The following is a 21,407-nucleotide window of genomic DNA, read 5'->3' on the forward strand; positions in this document are numbered from 1 at the left end:
GAGTAGCCAAGGTTCCCTTTTTTTCTTTTTTTCGTTTCCTTTTTCGTGTAGTCTCAAAATGCGGGATGAAAATCTGAAGAAAAATCGTCGTCTAGATTGTTGTTTTTCTTGTAGTTTGTTTTTTTAAAGAGTTTTCTGGCGAGTTGAGTTGCATTTTTTTCTTCTTCTCTTTAGCGAGCAAAATGAAGGCCAATGATGGTTTGTGTGTGTGAGTGAGTGTTGGAAAATGAAACCTACTCAGCAGCAGCGATAGCGATTTTGATCCTTTTTTTAAGTTTTGTTATTTCTTCTTCTAAGTTTGCAGGAGATTCGAACTGTACTCTTTTATCTAGTTTTATATTTTTTATATGCTGGTTCGACTCTCTGTTGGCATTTATTGTTTGTATGAAATAAAAGCTTTTTTTTTGTGTTTTACTTTAAATACTTTTGGACTTGTTGTTGTTGTTGTTAAACTACACTATCATTCTCTGTTCCACCATAAGTTCTAAGAGTTATTTATATTGGATCCGATTTACTTTTCTGTTATTTCTGCTCTATTTTAATATGTTTGCATAATACTTTTTGTTGTAGTTTTACACATCGTTAGATACAGCTACTGGTAGTAATTTATTATTTGTTTTAATGAGTGGGGATATGTGATAATCAATTTGACTACTTCAATTTTAGGTTCGTTCTCTCTTATTTCCGTTTTCGCTCTCGCTTTTGTTCATGAATTCCTTTTGGTCTCTCAAAAAAGATTTTCGATTCCGGCGAGTCAACGCTCTCGCAACCCCGATCCGATTGGGAAAGCTCTTTCTACGGTGCATTCGAGAGGAATTTCTCTCGCGATAGGGTGAGAGAAAGACGAGGATTGTAAGCTCGATTGTCGTTCAGCGGTGAGAAAGAGTTGGTTTCGGTATTTATCAAGGTTTTCGGCGTAGCGCAGTGGAAAATATTTAAACGGTGCAAAGTTTATGGGAAAATTAAACTTGTCTCATCGGATCGGATCTTGGGAGAGGGGCTTCCTTGGGATCGTTACAAAATCAGAATGACTCGGTTGGTTTGATGTAATTGTGCTAGTGCCGGATGAAATGACTGGGGTTTTGTTCTAATTTGGTTGACTAATTTGATCAACTATTGGGGAACTTCTTGTTGTTTTCTTTTCTTATGGCAATTTGATCATCTAAATTAACACTTTGCGTTTTGGTTCAGGAATATCTATTTGCTGAATTTTGTTTTGACGGCATTAGAAAACAGCGAGACGATGAAAAAAGCGCTCATATAAGAACATAAAATCTCGTTAAATCATTATAAATCCATTGATCAACAATTTAACATCCAATTTGAATAATCAGAAACTCATTGCGAAATTTTTTAAGCCCTCACAGATTATTTACGACCTAAAAAAACGATTTTGTGCATTTTTTAAAAATTTGCTCGAACTTTGTGGGGGCCATACAAAAATGGTAATCAAAAATTAGAAAATCTTTTTTTTTTTGAAGGAATTTTCAGATCGATTTGGTGTTTTCTGCAAATGGTAGACTTTTTTCTCTCCATTATTTTTATTAGGTCCTTTTAGTGCTGTGAACGTGGTAGCTATTGATGAGGACTTTTCAGTGAAAAAAGGTACAAGGGAAATAATGCGATGCCGGAACAAAAATTTTACCGCCGAGTTATTTTTTTAAATAACCGAAATAACTCCCGAAAAAAATCGACTGCTTTTGACTTCGATCGCTCGTCAACTTTTTGTCAGATTATCGCTGATAAAAAAGAAACATTTGCAATATCCGATCCATCCGAAAAACATAATTTCAAAATTTTAAAATCTTGCCTTATGTTTGAAAATATCGAAAAATCATTATTTAGGGACCTTTCAAACATCAGCTAGATTTTACACGACGATTGGTTGCCAAGCATCGTCTTTTGAAAAAAAAAAAAACAAAGCAGTTCCATTTTTTATTTTGAGAAATAAACTTTAATTGGATGGACATTGGCGAAGTCCTTGTAGATAAAAAGGAAGACACTAGTGGTTGGTACTAGCAATGGTGGCCGACAGCTATAAAGTCAACTTCGTTTTTTTGGATGACACTTAGAAAACCATCATTATCAATTTTTATTCTTTGCAAGGCTTTATCTCAGCAACTAATTTCCGATTTTGAAAGTCTTAAAACGAAAATAATGGAAAATTTTCTCAGCTATTCGTAAAAATCTTAACACTTAAAAAAAAAAATGTTCCTATGTTTACCATAAATTTCGATTAAAATTGCTATAACTTGAAAATTATGCCATTTATAAAAAAAATCTTTTTTTTTGTATAATGTTTAAATTGCGAAAGAAAATTCAGGGTAGATAATTTTTCTGATAAGTTCTCATCAGTATTGTTAATGAGTGATAGAAAAAACTATCATTTGATGATTTCTTTACCAAAATATCAGACAGTATAGCGACCGTCACTGTTGCTTTTCAAATCTCTTCTCGTGTCTCTTGATTCCCATCAAGAGCATTCTCTTTCTATCACTCCTTCTCTTTTCCTCGTTCACGCACACTCGCCGAAAATTCTTTTGTTTTCTCAGCAAACCGCAAAGAAAGAACGCGAGAGGGGGATTGGGAACCGACCTCGAATTACGTCCGGCAAAATTGCGTTGGCAAATTTGTTTTGTGACGGCTTTTGTGGATACGTTTTGTAGAGGGGAAATGATTGTGAATTTGGGAGTGAGAGAGAAGAAGGAGAACGTCACAAGGGATTGTGTAGAGACCGGCATTTTTTGGTGATGAGAATCTCGCTACAGAAAAAAGGACAGTCAAAGTTGGGAGTTGGAAATTCTGACATGATGATTGGTAGTTGCTGAGAACTGAAAGTTTGATATTTTTACAACACTAGTCCTCAGCAATACCTACAACTTTGCCCAAGACACCAAATCGATCAGAAAATTCCTTTAAAAGTTACAGATTTCTCGAAAATTATATAATATTTGCAATGGTGAAAGACAAATTCTACTTATTTTCCAAAAAAAAAACCTATTTTGCATTTTAAAAGCACTTGAAAAAATGTTCAAGTGGTTATGTTATAGACATGACTAGTATGACAAAGATTTTTTTTCAAGTTTGACATTGTTGAACATCGTTAGAAACATGCTGCCAATTTGCATCGCTGCACTGAATAGTTACTTACAGTTGCTAGAAAGAAGGAGGAAAATCGAACAGTCCAAATTTAAAATAAACACTTTTGTTCTTCGTCAAGCTCAGTTTGCATTAAATTGATGTAGTGTAACATGATGACTTTAGGGCTGTGATGGTTCTATATTTAACCGTTGACGAACGATACCACATTTAGACTTGAACCAAATTTGGTGAGATATCTATTTTTCTACATATCCCTCTAATCGTTACTACGTGTACTTATTTTTGTTAGAGATATTATCTTTGTCCTCGTAACCGTATAATAATGTGCACACCTAGGATTTGTTTTCTACAAATTTCACCATTTTTCTGAACGTTTCCTTAAAAATATTTCATATTTTGCGAAACTTTGCGATTGCATCTCTACGTTTTGCTCTCTATCAAATACTGAGTAAAATCAAGCTTTATTACGAGATTTGGTCTGCCATTTTTTTTGTTGCTTCTACTAACAAACAATCGAAAGAAAATCTTTTTCCTCCTCACTAAACCGCTAACCTGAAGCTACTCTCCATGCTTGCGCTCTGCTTAAGCTTAAGTTTTATGTGTTCACAGCATCTTTTCATTCCGCGTCGGAAAGCTGCAGCAGCGAGTCTCCGGATTCGATCCGGAGCCCTGTGCGTTTTTTCCCCTCACTATCCTAGCGCCACATTTTAACATGCGATTAAATGTGTGCAGTTGCTACGCTTTTCCCGTTTTTTCCGTTCCGTTTTATAAAAAAACACACACCCACTTTTTTTTTCTCTACCTTGGCCACTGTTTTTTTTTGTTTGTTTGTGCAACTTTGCTTAATCATCCTTAAACCGAGAGTTGTTCTTACACGAATAAATCACACAAGTTTATCTTATATCGTAACGGACCGACCATCCGTGCCTGACAATCCAAGAGTTTGATTTTTTAACTTAGCGAACTAAACTGTACAGAAACTGTGAAGAGTTGATTCGAAAATAGAAAAAAAATGTACAATAATATTCTGAAACAACAGATAATTCCCAACAAGTTGAGCGCGCTGTTCAAACACCTTTGGTCACGAGTTCTTCTTATAATCTCTTCCCATACTTACCCCTGATTCGCACTCTCTCTCTCATTTTTTAAGTAGCTGCTAAACTAATGACTTTTTTGTTCTGTTGAAATCCTCCCCCTCCTCCTCCTCCTACTGGTCGTCCGTGAACGGGTGCTCCGAGGTGTCGCTGATGTTTTTGCGCCGGTTCTCGAGGATCCGCGTCGCCTGCTCGAGCGTCTCGAGGTAGAACAGCCGCCCCGAGGAGGAGTCCTCGTGCGTCGAGTACTTGGTCTCGTCGAAGCCGAACGTGTACCCGAGGATGATGTTGAAGGCGGACGTGTCGTACCCGTGGCAGCCCGAGTACCGGTACTGGGGCTTCTTGTTGTACTTGCAGCCGCCGGACTGGGCACCTGGGAAAGGAGGAGATGTTATTTTGGAAACAAAATTTTTAAAAAATATATATCGACGTGCTCGTGCTATCTTGTCGCTTTTTGTGGTTCCGAGAAGAACGAGTCAGGCCGATGCAAATATTTTCCCCAATTCTAATTTACCCAATTCCACTTCCCTTCTAAAAATATAATTCTCTGCCAAACTTACACTAACACACCACACCTAATTGATTCGGAGCGTTTGGTACGGTATGTCCACGCATCCTTCCTCCCCTGTAGATTCTGTGAAATGTGATCCGTTCACAGAATCCTCTTTGCGGTAAACACAACGCAGTAGGGCTGACATTGTACTGCAATTATTAAAATTGACAAGAAAAGTGCTTGGGGCGTAATCTAATCACAAGACTTTCAAGCATGCTGCCATCGTACTGGCTGCGTTTGTGTTAGATTAGATTAGATTATTTTTCGTATTTTTTTATTTGGATGAAACTTAGATCCAACTAAGCAATTTTGCATTAGTGGATTCTCCATACAAATGTTGGAGCTGTAAATATCACTTAAGTGGTCATAACTTGAGACAGTTTTGCCAGATCTTCAATGTTTTGGACTTTTTGGAAAGGTCTTTCGATTAGTTGATTCCTGAAGCTTGAGAATTAGTAAAAAAAATTCAAACTGTCAAAATGCTTACCCGCCCTTTTCTCGTGTTGCTTCAGAATTCGAAAATTCTTAAATCTTGAATTGAAATTTCAAAAGGTCCTATCGAAAATTTACACTAGAAATTATTAAAAACTTAAATTCCTAAATTCCTCAATTCTAAAATTCTAAAATTCTGAAATTCTAAAATTCTAAAATTCTGAAATTCTGAAATTCTTAAACTCTTAAATTCTTAAATTCTTAAATTCTTAAATTCTTAAATTCTTAAATTCTTAAATTCTTAAATTCTTAAATTCTTAAATTCTTAAATTCTTAAATTCTTAAATTCTCAAATTCTTAAATTCTTAAATTCTTAAATTCTTAAATTCTTAAATTCTTAAATTCTTAAATTCTTAAATTCTTAAATTCTTAAATTCTTAAATTCTTAAATTCTTAAATTCTTAAATTCTTAAATTCTTAAATTCTTAAATTCTTAAATTCTTAAATTCTTAAATTCTTAAATTCTTAAATTCTTAAATTCTTAAATTCTTAAATTCTTAAATTCTTAAATTCTTAAATTCTTAAATTCTTAAATTCTTAAATTCTTAAATTCTTAAATTCTTAAATTCTTAAATTCTTAAATTCTTAAATTCTTAAATTCTTAAATTCTTAAATTCTTAAATTCTTAAATTCTTAAATTCTTAAATTCTTAAATTCTTAAATTCTTAAATTCTTAAATTCTTAAATTCTTAAATTCTTAAATTCTTAAATTCTTAAATTCTTAAATTCTTAAATTCTTAAATTCTTAAATTCTTAAATTCTTAAATTCTTAAATTCTTAAATTCTTAAATTCTTAAATTCTTAAATTCTTAAATTCTTAAATTCTTAAATTCTTAAATTCTTAAATTCTTAAATTCTTAAATTCTTAAATTCTTAAATTCTTAAATTCTTAAATTCTTAAATTCTTAAATTCTTAAATTCTTAAATTCTTAAATTCTTAAATTCTTAAATTCTTAAATTCTTAAATTCTTAAATTCTTAAATTCTTAAATTCTTGAATTTTTAAATTCTTTAATTCTCAAATTCTTAAATTCTTAAATTCTTAAATTCTTAAATTCTTAAATTCTTAAATTCTTAAATTCTTAAATTCTTGAATTTTTAAATTCTTTAATTCTCAAATTCTTAAATTCTTAAATTCTTAAATTCTTAAATTCTTAAATTCTTAAATTCTTAAATTCTTAAATTCTTAAATTCTTAAATTCTTAAATTCTTAAATTCTTAAATTCTTAAATTCTTAAATTCTTAAATTCTTAAATTCTTAAATTCTTAAATTCTTAAATTCTTAAATTCTTAAATTCTTAAATTCTTAAATTCTTAAATTCTTAAATTCTTAAATTCTTAAATTCTTAAATTCTTAAATTCTTAAATTCTTAAATTCTTAAATTCTTAAATTCTTAAATTCTTAAATTCTTAAATTCTTAAATTCTTAAATTCTTAAATTCTTAAATTCTTAAATTCTTAAATTCTTAAATTCTTAAATTCTTAAATTCTTAAATTCTTAAATTCTTAAATTCTTAAATTCTTAAATTCTTAAATTCTTAAATTCTTAAATTCTTAAATTCTTAAATTCTTAAATTCTTAAATTCTTAAATTCTTAAATTCTTAAATTCTTAAATTCTTAAATTCTTAAATTCTTAAATTCTTAAATTCTTAAATTCTTAAATTCTTAAATTCTTAAATTCTTAAATTCTTAAATTCTTAAATTCTTAAATTCTTAAATTCTTAAATTCTTAAATTCTTAAATTCTTAAATTCTTAAATTCTTAAATTCTTAAATTCTTAAATTCTTAAATTCTTAAATTCTTAAATTCTTAAATTCTTAAATTCTTAAATTCTTAAATTCTTAAATTCTTAAATTCTTAAATTCTTAAATTCTTAAATTCTTAAATTCTTAAATTCTTAAATTCTTAAATTCTTAAATTCTTAAATTCTTAAATTCTTAAATTCTTAAATTCTTAAATTCTTAAATTCTTAAATTCTTAAATTCTTAAATTCTTAAATTCTTAAATTCTTAAATTCTTAAATTCTTAAATTCTTAAATTCTTAAATTCTTAAATTCTTAAATTCTTAAATTCTTAAATTCTTAAATTCTTAAATTCTTAAATTCTTAAATTCTTAAATTCTTAAATTCTTAAATTCTTAAATTCTTAAATTCTTAAATTCTTAAATTCTTAAATTCTTAAATTCTTAAATTCTTAAATTCTTAAATTCTTAAATTCTTAAATTCTTAAATTCTTAAATTCTTAAATTCTTAAATTCTTAAATTCTTAAATTCTTAAATTCTTAAATTCTTAAATTCTTAAATTCTTAAATTCTTAAATTCTTAAATTCTTAAATTCTTAAATTCTTAAATTCTTAAATTCTTAAATTCTTAAATTCTTAAATTCTTAAATTCTTAAATTCTTAAATTCTTAAATTCTTAAATTCTTAAATTCTTAAATTCTTAAATTCTTAAATTCTTAAATTCTTAAATTCTTAAATTCTTAAATTCTTAAATTCTTAAATTCTTAAATTCTTAAATTCTTAAATTCTTAAATTCTTAAATTCTTAAATTCTTAAATTCTTAAATTCTTAAATTCTTAAATTCTTAAATTCTTAAATTCTTAAATTCTTAAATTCTTAAATTCTTAAATTCTTAAATTCTTAAATTCTTAAATTCTTAAATTCTTAAATTCTTAAATTCTTAAATTCTTAAATTCTTAAATTCTTAAATTCTTAAATTCTTAAATTCTTAAATTCTTAAATTCTTAAATTCTTAAATTCTTAAATTCTTAAATTCTTAAATTCTTAAATTCTTAAATTCTTAAATTCTTAAATTCTTAAATTCTTAAATTCTTAAATTCTTAAATTCTTAAATTCTTAAATTCTTAAATTCTTAAATTCTTAAATTCTTAAATTCTTAAATTCTTAAATTCTTAAATTCTTAAATTCTTAAATTCTTAAATTCTTAAATTCTTAAATTCTTAAATTCTTAAATTCTTAAATTCTTAAATTCTTAAATTCTTAAATTCTTAAATTCTTAAATTCTTAAATTCTTAAATTCTTAAATTCTTAAATTCTTAAATTCTTAAATTCTTAAATTCTTAAATTCTTAAATTCTTAAATTCTTAAATTCTTAAATTCTTAAATTCTTAAATTCTTAAATTCTTAAATTCTTAAATTCTTAAATTCTTAAATTCTTAAATTCTTAAATTCTTAAATTCTTAAATTCTTAAATTCTTAAATTCTTAAATTCTTAAATTCTTAAATTCTTAAATTCTTAAATTCTTAAATTCTTAAATTCTTAAATTCTTAAATTCTTAAATTCTTAAATTCTTAAATTCTTAAATTCTTAAATTCTTAAATTCTTAAATTCTTAAATTCTTAAATTCTTAAATTCTTAAATTCTTAAATTCTTAAATTCTTAAATTCTTAAATTCTTAAATTCTTAAATTCTTAAATTCTTAAATTCTTAAATTCTTAAATTCTTAAATTCTTAAATTCTTGAATTTTTAAATTCTTTAATTCTCAAATTCTTGAATTCTCAAATTCTTAAATTCTTAAATTCTTAAATTCTTAAATTCTTAAATTCTTGAATTTTTAAATTCTTTAATTCTCAAATTCTTGAATTCTCAAATTCTTAAATTCTTAAATTCTTAAATTCTTAAATTCTTAAATTCTTAAATTCTTAAATTCTTAAATTCTTAAATTCTTAAATTCTTAAATTCTTAAATTCTTAAATTCTTAAATTCTTAAATTCTTAAATTCTTAAATTCTCAAATTCTTAAATTCTTAAATTCTTAAATTCTTAAATTCTTAAATTCTTAAATTCTTAAATTCTTAAATTCTTAAATTCTTAAATTCTTAAATTCTTAAATTCTTAAATTCTTAAATTCTTAAATTCTTAAATTCTTAAATTCTTAAATTCTTAAATTCTTAAATTCTTAAATTCTTAAATTCTTAAATTCTTAAATTCTTAAATTCTTAAATTCTTAAATTCTTAAATTCTTAAATTCTTAAATTCTTAAATTCTTAAATTCTTAAATTCTTAAATTCTTAAATTCTTAAATTCTTAAATTCTTAAATTCTTAAATTCTTAAATTCTTAAATTCTTAAATTCTTAAATTCTTAAATTCTTAAATTCTTAAATTCTTAAATTCTTAAATTCTTAAATTCTTAAATTCTTAAATTCTTAAATTCTTAAATTCTTAAATTCTTAAATTCTTAAATTCTTAAATTCTTAAATTCTTAAATTCTTAAATTCTTAAATTCTTAAATTCTTAAATTCTTAAATTCTTAAATTCTTAAATTCTTAAATTCTTAAATTCTTAAATTCTTAAATTCTTAAATTCTTAAATTCTTAAATTCTTAAATTCTTAAATTCTTAAATTCTTAAATTCTTAAATTCTTAAATTCTTAAATTCTTAAATTCTTAAATTCTTAAATTCTTAAATTCTTAAATTCTTAAATTCTTAAATTCTTAAATTCTTAAATTCTTAAATTCTTAAATTCTTAAATTCTTAAATTCTTAAATTCTTAAATTCTTAAATTCTTAAATTCTTAAATTCTTAAATTCTTAAATTCTTAAATTCTTAAATTCTTAAATTCTTAAATTCTTAAATTCTTAAATTCTTAAATTCTTAAATTCTTAAATTCTTAAATTCTTAAATTCTTAAATTCTTAAATTCTTAAATTCTTAAATTCTTAAATTCTTAAATTCTTAAATTCTTAAATTCTTAAATTCTTAAATTCTTAAATTCTTAAATTCTTAAATTCTTAAATTCTTAAATTCTTAAATTCTTAAATTCTTAAATTCTTAAATTCTTAAATTCTTAAATTCTTAAATTCTTAAATTCTTAAATTCTTAAATTCTTAAATTCTTAAATTCTTAAATTCTTAAATTCTTAAATTCTTAAATTCTTAAATTCTTAAATTCTTAAATTCTTAAATTCTTAAATTCTTAAATTCTTAAATTCTTAAATTCTTAAATTCTTAAATTCTTAAATTCTTAAATTCTTAAATTCTTAAATTCTTAAATTCTTAAATTCTTAAATTCTTAAATTCTTAAATTCTTAAATTCTTAAATTCTTAAATTCTTAAATTCTTAAATTCTTAAATTCTTAAATTCTTAAATTCTTAAATTTTTAAATTCTTAAATTCTTAAATTCTTAAATTCTTAAATTTTTAAATTCTTAAATTCTTAAATTCTTAAATTCTTAAATTCTTAAATTTTTAAATTCTTAAATTCTTAAATTCTTAAATTCTTAAATTCTTAAATTCTTAAATTCTTAAATTCTTAAATTCTTAAATTCTTAAATTCTTAAATTCTTGAATTTTTAAATTCTTTAATTCTCAAATTCTTGAATTCTCAAATTCTTGAATTCTCAAATTCTTAAATTCTTAAATTCTTAAATTCTTAAATTCTTAAATTCTTAAATTCTTAAATTCTTAAATTCTTAAATTCTCAAATTCTTAAATTCTTAAATTCTTAAATTCTTAAATTCTTAAATTCTTAAATTCTTAAATTCTTAAATTCTTAAATTCTTAAATTCTTAAATTCTTAAATTCTTAAATTCTTAAATTCTTAAATTCTTAAATTCTTAAATTCTTAAATTCTTAAATTCTTAAATTCTTAAATTCTTAAATTCTTAAATTCTTAAATTCTTAAATTCTTAAATTCTTAAATTCTTAAATTCTTAAATTCTTAAATTCTTAAATTCTTAAATTCTTAAATTCTTAAATTCTTAAATTCTTAAATTCTTAAATTCTTAAATTCTTAAATTCTTAAATTCTAAAATTCTAAAATTCTTAAATTCTTAAATTCTTAAATTCTTAAATTCTTAAATTCTTAAATTCTTAAATTCTAAAATTCTAAAATTCTTAAATTCTTAAATTCTTAAATTCTTAAATTCTTAAATTCTTAAATTCTTAAATTCTTAAATTCTTAAATTCTTAAATTTTTAAATTCTTAAATTCTTAAATTCTTAAATTCTTAAATTCTTAAATTCTTAAATTCTTAAATTCTTAAATTCTTAAATTCTTAAATTCTTAAATTCTTAAATTCTTAAATTCTTAAATTCTTAAATTCTTAAATTCTTAAATTCTTAAATTCTTAAATTATTAAATTCTTAAATTCTTAAATTCTTAAATTCTTAAATTCTTAAATTCTTAAATTCTTAAATTCTTAAATTCTTAAATTCTTAAATTCTTAAATTCTTAAATTCTTAAATTCTTAAATTCTTAAATTCTTAAATTCTTAAATTCTTAAATTCTTAAATTCTTAAATTCTTAAATTCTTAAATTCTTAAATTCTTAAATTCTTAAATTCTTAAATTCTTAAATTCTTAAATTCTTAAATTCTTAATTTCTTAAATTCTTAAATTCTTAAATTCTTAAATTCTTAAATTCTTAAATTCTTAAATTCTTAAATTCTTAAATTCTTAAATTCTTAAATTCTTAAATTCTTAAATTCTTAAATTCTTAAATTCTTAAATTCTTAAATTCTTAAATTCTTAAATTCTTAAATTCTTAAATTCTTAAATTCTTAAATTCTTAAATTCTTAAATTCTTAAATTCTTAAATTCTTAAATTCTTAAATTCTTAAATTCTTAAATTCTTAAATTCTTAAATTCTTAAATTCTTAAATTCTTAAATTCTTAAATTCTTAAATTCTTAAATTCTTAAATTCTTAAATTCTTAAATTCTTAAATTCTTAAATTCCTCAATTCTTAAATTCTAAAATTGTAAAATTGTAAAATTCTAAAATTCTAAAATTCTAAAATTCTAAAATTCTGAAATTCTAAAATTCTAAAATTGTAATATTCTAAAATTTAAAAATTCTTAAATTCCTAAATTCTGAATTTTTGATTTACTAAATTATAATGGTTTTTGAAATTATAATTTCTATGATTATTTTAAATGCACCATTTTTAAATATTTGAATTTGTTATGTTCTGAACTATTAAATTTTTAAAATTTAGAATCATTGAATTTTTGAATTTTGTATTTAAATTACTGAATTTTAAAATGTTGGATTATTTCATTTTTGTAGCTTTGAATTCGGAATTTGAAAATTTCTAAATCCCTTTCATAATATTTTCTATTAATTTCTCAATTGTCTAAAATTAAACAATTTTTTGAATCTGCAGGCAACACAAATTTAATGATAATTGTTTGGATTTTCCATCATTTTGAGCGAAAAACAAAATCCATCCTTTTAATTTCAATCTTTTGAGCAAAAGAAATAAATAATCCTTTTTTTTATAATCGAATTCAATATGATTGATACGTTTTTTTTTTTACCAAAAAATATTGCAAACAAGCACCGCTCGAAGAAATGGCCATGACTGTACGTTTTTTTTAAGTTTTGTGTTCCTTCCGAGTTCCGTATTGGACTTTACTGGATAAAAGGTCCAATAAGGGACATTTGTTCCTAAATCGCAAAATGTACGAAGATAAAGAAAAATATTTCAAAAAAGTACATTAAATATGAGGGCATGTATCTGTTCGTCACGTCGTAAACCATTTGCAAGTAAATAAAAACACTCCATTATTGATAAACACCCAGTATTTACACCCAGATAACCACCAGAGCAAATAAACAGTCGCAGCCGCACATAAACTCACCGATAGGGTGCAAACACTCGGGCGTCAGCATGCAGCGCACCCAGGGCAGCATAATCTTCTCGTTGACCGTCGGCGTCCCAGCGAAGAACACAAAGTCCAGCGAAACCATCGGCAAAAAGAGGAAATTGTCCGCCTCGGTGTCAAAGTAGTCGAACATCTTTGGATGCGTCCGACTGGTGACCGCCTGCTGGGTCGTCCAGCCCATCACGCCACTGGTGCTGTTCTCAGTCTTGGTTCGCATATCGGCCACATCCTTGCCGGTGCCCCGCAGCCGGACGCTGTTCTCGGTGAAGAGGATGGAGCGGGCCCGGGCGAGCGCGTCGTGGATCACGATTGGCCGGAACGCGTGCATATTTTCGTCGGTTACGTACGACGGCAACGGGGCGAGCCGATCGCCAAAGCTTATCACAGTGCAGCGCGTGCTGTTACAGAAGGCCTGCAGCGTGTGCAGGTCGACCTCGGACAGACCAAGGTCGTAGATCAGCAGCTGCTCGTTTGGCAGCTTGCTCGCGATGTTTTGTGCGTACAGAATGGTCGAGGCCACCTCGCCGGCCAGCGCGTACGTTACGATCGAGAAGTTGTGCCGCGTGCCGTTGTACAGCGGCTGGGTGAACCCGAGCAAGGCCAGGTACTTCGGGTCCATCTCCGGGTGCTGCTCGCTGCTGTCGCGGACCATGTTTTTCTAGAAACCACAAAAACGGATTAGTTCTATGGAGAATCCTTAAACCAACAGCGCGTTCTCTTACCTGCAGGTTGCGCAACTGCTCGTGCGTCTGCGACATAATGTTCTTGATCGAGTCATTCTGCTGGCCGGCCGGTCCCAACAGTATCAACAGCACGCTAGTCGTTATCACGCCGATCAGAATCAGGAGGAAGTGTTTCGTCCGCATGGCTGGATTGCTAAACCTGCTGGTGTTGAGATTAAGTTTCTACTACTCCGCTAGATGGTCAATTCCTGGCGGCTTCAATTCGATTTCGTCGTCAAGGTTCGTTCGAGTCCGGAGTCGTAGTACAGAGCTGGAGGAATGTTCGTTCGTTGATTCTAAAGCACCTCCCGATCGTTTTCGCGTATGCTACGATCGAAGGTGACTGATATCTGCGAAAAAAAAAAGAGGGAGAAATAGAAAGAAAACGGAAATGATAAGCAAGGGGGGTTGACTATCTGAATTAGGAAGTAAATATTTGCATATCCGTTCAATGTTTCGCTATGAGTGACACGCAACAGCACAATTTCGCTGGGCTGTTGTAACTCATACCGCATGATTGGCATCCAACATAATGACGATGCAGTGTTGTTAGGAGAGTACTGATTGAGCAGTTGTTGGTAATTTGATGTCTTGTAGACATCAAAGGTAACGAGTCAATATAAGAATTACATTGATAATAATTTCACTGGCAAAAATGGTTTATTTCTGATGAGCATTAATTAAAAAACCCCGATTTAATATCACTAGAGGTGAAATAGAGCCTTTCTTACAAAATGATGAAGCTCCGAAAAATATATTGGTGCAATGAATTTTTTAGAAACATAATGATACCACCCAGTGAGAATTTGACCTAAAGCTTCGAATCTTTTTAGGCTAAACCATTTTTTTTTTAATTTCAGAGGTACATTCTGGGTCGCAAGATAGTTATATTTCATTGAGAAAAACATATTGGATAGATATTATTAGAAAAAAATAAAGAATACTCATTCTTTAATGTTAGTCTATGATTAACTTAAAAAAAATATGTATCGATATTGCACATTGTCGATCTATTATGAGAAGCCAGAAAGAACATTTTCACGCGCAAGCGTAAATGTGATGGCGTTTATGCTTGGACTTGACGACTTGTCGATCTTTCGAGCGAAAACGAGCCGGGACTTCAAATTTGATGTTCAGTATATGATTTTGTTTAAAACCAAAAATTTTATAGGAAAAAATAGGGTAAAAATAAGACGTAAAACACTAATATGGCTATATCTCTGGAAATAAATTTTGGAAAAGGTTAAAATTTTGGGCCCAAGCAGTTTATGGCGCATGTTTTCGAATGGCTTTTTGTTTGAAACTGAATTATATTAATTTAATAGTGTTATCTGTAAAATAGTCAAAAAAATACCTCTAAAAATGTCTTTGACCAAATTTACTGGTCGAAAATTGTGAATCGAAAAATAAAATGTTCGTCTCCGACCCCACGGCTACAAATCTGAAATATAAAAATTGTGGGTTTTACGAGCGGTTTTCTAATGATGGAAGACACAAATTTTCAAGAGCGGATACAGACATCGCACAAGTATTTCAGAAAAAGAGCTCTCAAAAATCAGGCTTTGAGTTTCGGGGTTCAGGCCGCAATTGAGTCGAAAGAGCGCATCAAAACCTTCAAATTAGTAATAGGATTTTTTTCTGGGATGATTCCCCGCCGTGCACGATTTTTTTAGATTTCTGAGAAAAACGTTTTTCCAAAAGTAACCCTTCAACCTTTCTTTTGTAAGAAAGGCAAAAATATATTATATCGGCCAATTTCGACCATTTTTTTTTGTATTTTTTTATTTGGCTCAAACTTTGTCGGGGCCTTCCCTATGACCAAAGAAGCTATTTTGTGTCATTGGTTCACCCATACAAGTCTTCATACAAATTTGGCAGCTGTCTATACAAAAATGGTACGTAAATATTCGAAAACCTGTAACTCTTGAACAGCCATGGAAGAATCATCTTCAAAAGTAAATCTTTGAACGTTCATCAAGAGAAAAAATCCGAAAGGAACATGGCTCTCCACTCTCGCGCACGAAAGATCGGTAAAAGGAATCTAAAAAATCATCATCTTGATTTTTTTCGTCGGAACATCTTTTTCACTACTACACTTGCAAGTGTAACGTCACACGTCGAAAAATAACCTGCCACTTTTTGTAAATGGACAATGTTTGTAAACAAAGCGAAATTAATCATTTTAGGTGGTGCTGACAAGGAAAATCATAAAAAAATCATCAACAGATTGATTTTTTTGGAGAAGTTCGGGAGCGATTTTCTTTTGCGTGAATTTTGACAAATGCACTAGGATCAAATCATGCCCCTTGACTTTACAAGGCCCAGGGTTTTCGAATTCCCGATTTTTTCCTGACTTTTCCAGAACCTAAATTAATAGGGATTTCTTACCTGAAGAATGATTTCAAGTTAAAAACTCTTTATAAAAGTATTGTCAATTTGGCAAACTATCGTACAACATTTCTTTAAAAAAAATCAAACTGTTGAAAGTATAAGTAAAAAATCATAACAATAAGTTCCAAAAAACTTCAACCATTATTCTGATTGAGATTAAAAACATCAATAATCATTCTTTGGAAAATAACCCAAAGGTTAACAATACCTATAATTTCAAAGTTTATTTCTAAAATTGACAAACAAAAAGTTTTTTGAAACTTCGTAAAACTTCAGCATAATATATTTTCGTAGATTCATTAATATACTGGCCATAACTGAGACAAAACTTTGTATTAAATTTGTTAATTTGTTTCCAGAAAAAAAGTTTTTAAACTTTTTGATCAAGAACAAAAAAAAAGTTTGAATTTTGTTCGATATTTAAGTTTTCCGATAGCTGAAAATCAAGCTTTATCTATTGTTATGTACCCATACTCACACAAAAGTTAAAGGAATCAAATATTTGGAAACAATAATTGAAATGAATTAATGAATTTAGTTTAACATTTAAAAATATTTACCACACAAAAAATCATAGCCAAACTGAAGTTGGAATTGTTTTTCAAATATTCAAGCAATGTAACGTGAATGAAACAGAGCCATAACTATAAAGCTCTATTTCCATATTGGTTTTATTAGCTTTATTGTTGTTTGATGTTAGATGGTAGATGTTACCTTTTGTTTGATAAACTTAGTCAAAAATAAATAACAATCTTTTGATGCATAAAAAATATTATAAAAATTTGGGTCAAATGTATGCCACAATAATCATCCAATATTTATTAAGATTTTTAAGGACCATCCATAAACAACGTGAACACTTTTTTTTGAAATTTCAGATCCCCCCCTCGTGGACAATTTCCATACAAAACCAAATCTTTTTTGTATGTACGGGCCCCCCCTAAGCTATCCACGTGGTTTATGGATGGTCCCTTAATGTCTTATGTTTTAACTGGCTTTTTCATACTCAAATAGTTTGAAATAGTGAAAGGAACCTTAAATTTAAAGTTGGATACTGAAGACAAAATGAGTGAAATAAATTTGAAAATTGTGCAAAATATTTCGAAATTATTCAAGAGTTAAAAAAACTTTTCAAAAAAGAATTCCCGGGATTCTTAAAAAAAAACACAAATTCCCGGCTTTTACCGATTTTTTGTGAATTTCCGACTTTTTCCCGACTGAGTGGCCACCCTGCCTAAAACATTTGAATCTCAAAAATCTAAATATACCAATTCTGAGAAATTGAGTTTTTGTGACAAAAAGGTAATTAAAAAGTCGATTTTTTCCGTGTACCTTTTCTATCTGAACAGTCCTCATCAATATTCAAAAGCTACAGATTTTCGAATAAATACGTACCATTTTGGTACTGACAGCTGCCAAAATTGTATGGTGACTTTTATGGGTGAACTATTGACACAAAATGGCTTCTTTGGTTATAGGCAAGACCCGCACAAAGTTTGAGCCAAATAAAAAATACAAAAAATAAAAATGGGATAGATCGACCGATTTCGTAGAGAATTGATCAGCTGTCCATACAAAATTGATACGTAAATAATCGAATATCTGTATCTTTTGGAAGAATTATCTGATCGAATTGGTATCTTCGGCAAAGTTGTATACAAAGTTAAAAACATAAGTACACGGATTTTTTCCCCGATTTTTTGAAGTAATTTTGTTCAATGAAAAATCATTTCCAACAATCCGATTTTTGCTTTTTGATTTTTTTATATTCTACTAATTTTTAAAATTTGTGAAATTGTCTGATCCCTTCGAAATTTTGAAAAATGTCGGCATCAAGACTAACATTTCAAAAGGGCGTTATATCAAACTCATAGAATGGCTGGGAAGGTCTTTCGATTAGCTATCCCACAATAGGTCGTATGACGTATCCGGATATAGGTTTCATTGATCCGACTTAAAAAAAATCTAATCAAAATCAATCAAATTATTCGCTCTACAGCTTTGCCTTGGCGTTCTCGATTGCGAGATTCATACTCGAAACTAGGTGTTCGAACACGGAACAAAATCCGGGCGGCGGATCCGAAAAAAAAATGCGATGAATCCGAAAACATTGATCGTTTGCGAATTCATCGCGAATGTTGCCGATTCTGGAGAAAATGTTTTCGATAACGAAAGAAATTGCTTCCAAAATCGAAAGCGCTTTGTTGCCGGCTTATTTGAGAGTGTAGCATGCCGCAGCCAATGCGTTACGAACTGTCAGAATCAGCCGCGAACAGGCTTGCCACAAATACAGATTTTTTTGGCACATACCAAACACTCAATCGAGTATAACTTTGAAGAATAATATTCTTATCAAAAACTGAACATGCCAAAAGATGCTAACAATGTTTATCTTTTTGGCCAATTTAACAAAAACTGCTCAAATTTATTTTAACTGTAAAAAAAAATTCGTTTGTGTTTCGGGCCTGTGCTGAAAAATCTGTATTTGTGGCAAGCCTGGCCGCGAAGAAGGAAAATAACAAAACAAAAGTTGGTCTCGCGTTGAAGTTTTTGTTGTTTTTTTTCGACTTGTCCGCCGCGATTTCGGTTCGTCAAAATCTGTTCCCGACCCGGTCTGTTAGTCAACAGCCACGGCCTCATCCAACTTCGTGACTGGATCCGGTCAATCCTCGGTACCCTGCAGTTTGCTCATCCGCCGGGAGTTCTGATCATCCGACGTTCCGTTTGCTAATTGGGGGCCGTCGCGACCACGGCAGTAATGGCAGCCGACGTATTTCTGCGGTACTTGGAGAAGGACAATCGCCATGAGTACAACAAGGTAAGCTGCTGAATATAATTGATTTGGCCAGAACCAAGAAAAATAATCACGCAGCAGCTGCTGACGTTTTTCGAAAAGTCGGAACCGACTTTGGCTCAGTCGGGATGATTCCGTTGCATGAGTCTTTAAAACTTGTTTTCACTGAAACCCATTTTATTTGCAGCTTTCCTTTTCCGGCCATTCTTCAGGCCACCAAATCTGCCATTGAAGAAAATCCGCTCCGCCGAACCAAGCTGGCTGCTCAACATTACCCGGTTGCCCCGACGATGATGATGATAGCAGTTACTTTTCGAGCTCGGCTCGAAGCGAAATCGGCCACAACGGGAAGAATCCGCCGATCCCCTTCCGGAAGTAGACCACAAGCTGTTCGAAATCAGCGAGGAGGACATTAATGGTATCGCGTGGGAAAAAAACAACGTATCCGATTGACGATTATTTTCGGAAAAGGTGGCTTCCTGTACAGTTTCACAAAATGAACCACGTGCACATTTATAAGTTTTTTTTGCATTCACAGTCGTTTTTGGGTGCAATCTAAAATTAAAAAAAAAATGATTATGTAATAATAAGGCAAGTGTTAAATAATTAAAACTTTCGTCATTTTGTAAAATTATAAAAAATTAAGCTCAATATATAAACCCCGTGATTTAAAAAGCTTGGAAAATCAAAGAAATTTAAACAAATGAAAGATTTTTTTTAATTTAAGAAATGTTAGATACAGTACAACCTCTATTATTTGGCCTTGGAAAAAAATCACATCGGTTTATCGAAATTTCGAAAAATCGAATCACGATTTTTCCTCTTTGTCTTATTTTTGATGTTCTATTTCAGGTATGACCACTAAACAACTTCAAAGTGACTTTTCAAGATAGCGGTCAAAATGGCGACGATAAAAGATTGATTATTAAAAAGGAAATCAGCCTTTCAAATTTGTTAAAAAATAAGGCTTGTACAAGTTTTCTTTACAGTTTTTGTCATTTCGTATTTTATTTAATTCTAAAATTCAAAAATACTAAAATTCAAAAAATCCAAAATTCTAAAAATCTAAAAATCTAAAATACTAAAATTCTAAAATTCTAAAATTCTAAAATTTTCAAATTCTAAAATTCTAAAATTCTAAAATTCTAAAATTCTAAAATTCTAAAATTCTAAAATTCTAAAATTCTAAAATTCTAAAATTCTAAAATTCTAAAATTCTAAAATTCTAAAATTCTAAAATTCTAAAATTCTAAAATTCTAAAATTCTAAAATTCTAAAATTCTAAAATTCTAAAATTCTAAAATTCTAAAATTCTAAAATTCTAAAATTCTAAAATTCTAAAATTCTAAAATTCTAAAATTCTAAAATTCTAAAATTCTAAAATTCTAAAATTCTAAAATTCTAAAATTCTAAAATTCTAAAATTCTAAAATTCTAAAATTCTAAAATTCTAAAATTCTAAAATTCTAAAATTCTAAAATTCTAAAATTCTAAAATTCTAAAATTCTAAAATTCTAAAATTCTAAAATTCTAAAATTCTAAAATTCTGAAATTCTAAAATTCTAAAATTCTAAAATTCTAAAATTCTAAAATTCTAAAATTCTAAAATTCTAAAATTCTAAAATTCTAAAATTCTAAAATTCTAAAATTCTAAAATTCTAAAATTCTAAAATTCTAAAATTTCTTAAAATTTCTTAAAATTTCTTAAAATTTCTAAAATTTCTAAAATTTCTAAAATTTCTAAAATTTCTAAAATTTCTAAAATTTCTAAAATTTCTAAAATTTCTAAAATTTCTAAAATTTCTAAAATTTCTAAAATTTCTAAAATTTCTAAAATTTCTAAAATTTCTAAAATTTCTAAAATTTCTAAAATTTCTAAAATTTCTAAAATTTCTAAAATTTCTAAAATTTCTAAAATTTCTAAAATTTCTAAAATTTCTAAAATTTCTAAAATTTCTAAAATTTCTAAAATTTCTAAAATTTCTAAAATTTCTAAAATTTCTAAAATTTCTAAAATTTCTAAAATTTCTAAAATTTCTAAAATTTCTAAAATTTCTAAAATTTCTAAAATTTCTAAAATTTCTAAAATTTCTAAAATTTCTAAAATTTCTAAAATTTCTAAAATTTCTAAAATTTCTAAAATTTCTAAAATTTCTAAAATTTCTAAAATTTCTAAAATTTCTAAAATTTCTAAAATTTCTAAAATTTCTAAAATTTCTAAAATTTCTAAAATTTCTAAAATTTCTAAAATTTCTAAAATTTCTAAAATTTCTAAAATTTCTAAAATTTCTAAAATTTCTAAAATTTCTAAAATTTCTAAAATTTCTAAAATTTCTAAAATTTCTAAAATTTCTAAAATTTCTAAAATTTCTAAAATTTCTAAAATTTCTAAAATTTCTAAAATTTCTAAAATTTCAAAAATTTCAAAAATTTCAAAAATTTCAAAAATTTCAAAAATTTCAAAAATTTCAAAAATTTCAAAAATTTCAAAAATTTCAAAAATTTCAAAAATTTCAAAAATTTCAAAAATTTCAAAAATTTCTAAAATTTCTAAAATTTCAAAAATTTCAAAAATTTCAAAAATTTCAAAAATTTCTAAAATTTCAAAAATTTCAAAAATTTCAAAAATTTCA

General features: G+C 27.3%; 1 protein-coding gene across 1 annotated transcript in view; it reads right to left on the bottom strand.

Annotated features, from left to right (window-relative positions):
- Positions 1 to 283: 283 nt before the first annotated feature.
- Positions 284 to 21,407, bottom strand: part of LOC120426129 (uncharacterized) — a 35,971-nt gene continuing 14,847 nt past the window's right edge. Inside the window, exons 2-4 of the mRNA XM_039590831.2 lie at positions 13,591 to 13,940; positions 12,845 to 13,526; positions 284 to 4,569 (exon numbers count right to left, since the gene is read on the bottom strand). Coding sequence (XP_039446765.1) covers positions 4,310 to 4,569; positions 12,845 to 13,526; positions 13,591 to 13,734 — 1,086 coding nt within the window. The 5' untranslated portion in view covers positions 13,735 to 13,940 and the 3' untranslated portion in view covers positions 284 to 4,309. The remainder of the gene's footprint in view (positions 4,570 to 12,844; positions 13,527 to 13,590; positions 13,941 to 21,407) is intronic.

The sequence above is a fragment of the Culex pipiens genome, chromosome 2 (genome assembly GCF_016801865.2).
Source record: "Culex pipiens pallens isolate TS chromosome 2, TS_CPP_V2, whole genome shotgun sequence".
Lineage (NCBI taxonomy): Eukaryota > Metazoa > Arthropoda > Insecta > Diptera > Culicidae > Culex > Culex pipiens.